At 34.1% G+C, this 6,000-nt stretch overlaps 1 protein-coding gene across 10 annotated transcripts in view; it reads right to left on the reverse strand.

The window, feature by feature from the left end:
- Window positions 1-6,000, reverse strand: part of LOC148125440 (uncharacterized) — a 192,972-nt gene that overhangs the window by 156,902 nt on the left and 30,070 nt on the right. For 4 of the 10 annotated variants that reach the window (XR_015744126.1, XR_015744121.1, XR_015744125.1 and 1 more), the window contains exons 1-2: window positions 1,138-1,346; window positions 325-391 (exon numbers count right to left, since the gene is read on the reverse strand). The exons of 1 other annotated variant lie outside the window; for it this stretch is intronic. Coding sequence is in view for 1 of the 9 variants with exons in the window: in XM_087936170.1 (XP_087792296.1) it covers window positions 325-353 (29 nt within the window). In the remaining 8 variants the exon portion in view is untranslated. Of the gene's footprint in view, window positions 1-324; window positions 392-1,137; window positions 1,347-6,000 lie in introns of those variants that run through there. 5 more of the 10 variants (XR_015744122.1, XR_015744124.1, XR_015744120.1 and 2 more) reach the window with 4 other exon arrangements.

The raw sequence follows: 6,000 nt of genomic DNA on the forward strand, positions 1-6,000 counted from the left end.
AAAATGCCAAAGGGGGTAAATTAACCTTCAGCTGTCAGCTGTGTTGCACTACAGATACCATTAGGCTCAATCCATTTTAGTCTCAAGAATACTACATTAGCAAACTGACTAACCTTATCAATCTAAGCAAATGTAAGAAGCAAAAAAGGAAGGTCCCTGTTTTCTGCAAGACTGGTATATAAATAGTTGCAGAACTATAATAGGCTAGTTCAACATCTTCGGACAGGGCTGGCTCAATGGGCCTTGAAATGGAGATGAGCACTGCCCCCTATAGTCAGAAATGACTAGCAGAGTAAAGTCCACGTGGACTCCTTTACTTTTTACCTCTTTCCGGATGGCACAATTCCAATCATAATATTTCAAAGCATTTTGAAGTCAGCGATGTGAATCCCTGCAGACAAAAGTATAAATATAATGACTAGAAAGGTATTGAAACTTAGAAAAAGATATATATAATTGAATTTAGAAAGGAATGAGATAATTAAAAGCAAGGTTGAGAAAACTAAGGGAAGGGAAAATTATTGAGAAAATATTAAAATAGTAATAAGATATGGAATAGAACACAAAGATGAATATGAAATTGAATTTGTGTCTGTATGGAGAAGTGATAACCCAGGACCATGCTATTCTTAAAAAAAGAAATTTTACTTGTATTATGTTTTGTGAAAAGCCAAATAAAATTTTTATTAAAAAAAAAAAAAAGGATTGGGGGACCATTATCTCATCCAAAGAAACATAGCCCTGTTTCACCTCCCTGGAGACTTTTACCACATAACTAAAATAAAAGTGGTTATCTTTGACTCCACTCCCAGGAAACACAAGTTAAACTCCCCCAGAACCATAAGCCCAGGAAACTCCACTACTAACCATGCCATGAGATCTCATAACTCTGTCAAGAAGGTTGCTACACTGCAGGAAATTGGTACAAAAGCAGCCATTGCTTTTAGTCCCTTCCTAAGATAAAACAGCACCCTAAGACCCAGGTAAAGAGATTGAGTTCAGAGAGTCAGTGTAACTGATACAAGACTTCAGGGTTATATCTTTATCGTATAACCAAAATAGCTAGATAGATAATATCACCGATGTTACAAATGTGAGCTTGCAAGAAGTCAAATGAGACGTTATCTATAGTCTTACCAAAATGATGTCCAAAGAAGGATAGGGCTGGAAGGGACTTTGGAGGTCTTCTAATTCAACTCCCTGCCCACGGTAGGAGTTTTTATATCAATCCAAACAAATGGTTGTCCAATCTTTTCTTGAAAACCTCCAATGATGAAACATTCACAACTCCAGGAACAAGTTGTTCCATTGGTTAATTGTTGTAACTATTAGGAAAATCTTCCTTAGTTCCAGGTTAATTCTCTCCCTGATGAGTTTTGACTCATTCTTGTCTGTCCCTAGGTATTATGGAGAATAAATTAGTCACTTCTTCCCCATGACAGGCCTTCAAGCTTTGGAAGCTATGACATCACCCCTATGTCTTCTCCTTAGGCTCTTTGCATGCCTAGGATCTTAATATTTTTTTTGTACTGTGGTGACCTGAACTGGATGCAATATTCCAAGTGTGGTCTCACTGGTATAGTATAAAGTGGTACTTTCACTTCCCCTGATGCTTTCCTCTGTTGATGCAGCCTAAGACTTCATTGGCTTTTTTGGCAGCTGCAACACATTATTCACTCCCATTAAAGCAGTGGTTCACCAGGAAACCTAGATCCCTCTCATAGATACTGCTGTTGAACCCTGATACTACCTATTCTGTATCTTTTGGTTTTTCCTGTGCATTTTCCTGCCTGTTTCACCACTGAACTGCTGGATAAGGCACAATGACCTATGTTCAGAATGACTGAACAACAAAACTGAACTGAACAAAGAAAACAGTTACAAAAAGATGTTTCAAAGCAGATAATTGTAGATGGAAATATTCCTAATCTTCAAACTTTAAAAGAAAATAACACTTTAAAAAACATTTTTCCCCTGAAAGGGTTCTGAATTGTCTCACTTAATGATTCTTGAGAACTTATCGGAATGGAATGGAATGGAATGGAATGGAATGGAATGGAATGGAATGGAATGGAATAGAATAGAATAGAATAGAATAGAATAGAATAGAATAGAATAGAATAGAATAGAATAGAATTCTTTATTGGCCAAGTGTGAATTTGTCTTTGGTGCATATGCTCTCATTGTACATAAAAAAGCTGTTTATCTAAAAAAACAAACAGGTAGCTGTTTTTCCATAGGCAAAGAGGCAGATATTATCTAGTGTTTTTTTGTAAGCAATTCTTTTCAGCTGTCTCATTTTAAGTCTTAATTGGTAAGACACATAAATGGGACAACCATATACCTTTTATTCATAACAATATATAAATTGCCTTTTATACTGGTTGCACAATATACAAGTCATAAATTAAAATTAACAGAATACCTAAGCTCTTATCTAAGAGTTTGGAAAATATTCCAAACAATAAGTCTGTAGTATTGAATTAATTCTGTGCTCAATAGGTCCTATATTTGCCATATTCTTCTGAAACATCTTTCACAAATGCACATTTGCTTTCCCAGAAGTTTTGAAAGGATGTGATTTGAAATGCACAAGCAGAAAGCAGGAAATAGATAAAACATCCTTTTCCTCCTTCATGTCATTCCATCCAAAACTGTTCCTTTTTTCCTAAAAATGGTTGCTAGGGTTTTGTCAACTACTCTTGCATGTGGCATCTTGTTCAACTTTTAACTCTCTTGCACAACAATTCAAGAAATAATGCCTTCTGTTGATTCCTTTCTCCCCACCCCCATTTTTCATTTGGGGGTTTGTGACTATAAAGCTCAGAGGTTTTCTAAACAAAATCATAAATCAAAGAAGAAGCAGGATGTTCATCTGAGCCACATGTTGGGAAACATGCTTTCCAATCCCACATGAAAGCTACATCAGCCAGATATTATTGAAATTTTCTTAAAACTGTATCTGAAATAAGTCAGTCTTGGTAAGAAATCAAGGGACTCTACAAAAATGATAATTGCTTCTCGCATATATTTTGAGGAAAAAGTATATAAAAATTATTGCTTAAAAATGTTCCTGTGATAAGATGAATGCAAGTTACATTAGTTTCTAAGTTTTTAATTACATGAAAAATTTATTTTATGTAGTGTCTTATTAACTTTAATAGCTACAAAGCATAGGCACGGATTTGGAAAGGTTCTGATTTTCCAACTAAACAAGAGTAATCTACACAGGTTCAAAAGATTCCAAATAGATATATACATGTTTTAATGCTGCCTAGATGTCATTAGTGATTGGAACACTCATAAGATAATTCTCAAAAGATTTTCAAAAATTAATTTCCCCCCCAACTATTCATATGAAGGAAACAAATGCATACAAGTATTGTAAGGAAGAAGAAAGGAGGTGACTTTTTTGGACTGATAGTTCTAACTTCTAATTCCAGTGAATAATTTTATCATAGTGCTTTGAGAAGACATGCCAGATTGCCGAAATATATTTTAGTACCGTTTACTAGTTGTCCCATAAGGAGAAGAAATAATAAGATAACTTTGTTGGAGTCTATGAAATATTGAAGGGTGCACCGGTTAATATTTTATGGAAAATATTGGATTTTTGTTTTTGTCATTACATGCTTCAATCTATCATTCATTCCTGGTTTTGTGGATTTTTCTGTAACTTTGGAAAAGAAATCACAAAACTTTGCATACAATATTTTGTTCATCATAATTATCTAGAATTCTTTCACTTACTAATCATACATTTTATTTTTTATCTATTTACTTTAAAAACTGTCATATCTGTCTGATTGTTTATAAACTTTAATTGGGTAAAATAGTGCAGCATAGGGCAACATTTTTAAATTCAAATTACTTAAAACAGGCCAACTTAAAGACTGTAACCAAAGTGTGATTACTCTCCTGTGGGATTTAAATTTGGCCAAGTTTTGTCTTCAGCACTGCTTTGCAACCATCAGTCAACCGCACATGATCATCATTTTCAATGCTCTCTGCCAGCTTCCTGCAAGGAAAATTAATGGAGATGCCATCAGGAAATTGGAAATTGCTCCTGCTCCCATTACTTTCTTGCCTGATTATGATCATTTTATTTATTTATTTAAATAAAGAGATATTTCTTTAAAAAATGACCCAACATATAATGAGTTGTCTAGTTTTCAAATAAATGTTTCCATCCAGAAATATGAAATTTTAAAGATCCAGTTCAGGGATGAGCAAACTAAGTCCTGCACCCAGGCAGAAAAAAATAGATGAGAATGAAAGGATTAGATGTGACATGAAGGATTAGACGTGAAGGATTAGAGATGCTGTCACAGAGGGGGTTCAACCTATTTTCCAAAGCACTTAAGGGAAGGACAAGAAGCAATGAGTAGAAGGGAATCTAAGAGAGACCCAACCTGGAACTAAGAAGACATTTCCTAATAGTAAGAATAATCGATCAGTGGAACAGTTTGCCTCCAGAAGTTATAGATGCTCCATCACTGAAGGTTTCCAAGAAGAGATGGACAACCATTTGTCTGAAATAATATAGGGACTCCTGCTTGAGCAGATGGTTGGACTAGAAGACCTCCAAAATCCCTTCGATGTTTGTTTCACAAGATGATTTTGATAAGTTCTCTGAAAGTATGCTCACCTACACACACATCTTTTTCGAAACCCCAAGTATTATGTAAAAATGCTGATTTTACATTTTTAAAACCCTCTAAAATCTATCAATTTGAAACTTTTCTTCCCAGAAATATTTGTCATATTTGTCTAAGTTCATCCAATTCTAGTTAAGAATAACAAAGTTATTGGTATTGTCCTGTTTTTTTAAAAACAAAACTTTAATAATTACAAACACCTATATTTGTCTGAAAATTGATACACATTTTATCTTCTAGTCATGATTTCCAATTCCTGCCAATGGCAAGCAATTGAATGCTCTTATAAGCAATGTCAATGTTTCTGGTCTACTGTTGGTAAGGTTGGAAAAAATAACCTGTATGGCAAACCAATTCTGTAACATTGGATGTAATCAATGGAAACTGAATTCTATTTCTAGACATTGTTGCTAATCATAAGATGAATAAAGGATAGAAAAACTTTAGTAACTTTCATGTAAATGACTCTATTAAATCCACCTCAAATGCAGCTCATAAAAATGCACATAATTATTGCTTTAGAGTGTTAAAAGTATAATTCAAAGGTGTTCAATTTTCCTAATAAGTATTCTCACCTTATATTGGCTCCTTAGTGACCTCCTTTCATGCTGAAATCAGAACTTGCACACTTTGCCACCATTTCACATGCATTTTTTGTTTAACAGAGTGATTTGGATTTTATTTTATTTTTTCAACTATGGGGCAAACACAAAGCCAGCAAGGTTGGGGCATTAAAACAAATGAAAATTAGATATATATGTCCTTAGGCACTTGGTAGGAACTTTGGTAGTACAAGAGCGCATTGAGCACCATAAAGTTCTTTGTAGAATAGTATAAAAAGGTTTCTACGGTTACAGGGATTAGACCGACAAGTGTTTTTTGTTAAAAGCAAAAGACTAAATATTTTCTGGTTTCCAACAAATATGAGTCAATGAGAAACTCAAATTTGGATCTAGAGATTATTTCCTAACATAAATTGAACTATGTACTAAATCACTATATTGGAAAACAAAGTAGTTATAGTGGCTGATGCCCATTCTTAAATAAAATTGATCCACAAGACAGGAACAATGGAATTCTGAAATTAAGTAGAAAGAAATATGTACAATAGCTTAACAGCATTTTGAACAAAGTAGTTGTAAAATTGTGAAAGGTTAGTCTCATTCTGGATTACTAAAACCACCTAAATCAGAAATCTGCCTAAGCAACACATATTTATTAAGAAGCAGTAATGTTGAAGAAGTATGTTCAGCTCAGGATAAACGGCAAGTGACTCTTGGCAGCTTGAGCTTCCTTGCATTTATAAAGCTATCTATTTTAAACTTGAAGTGGAAACTTTGAT

This window comes from Pseudonaja textilis, chromosome 6 (genome assembly GCF_049901715.1).
Source record: "Pseudonaja textilis isolate UNSWEBS1 chromosome 6, rPseTex1.2, whole genome shotgun sequence".
Classification (NCBI taxonomy): Eukaryota; Metazoa; Chordata; class Lepidosauria; order Squamata; family Elapidae; genus Pseudonaja; species Pseudonaja textilis.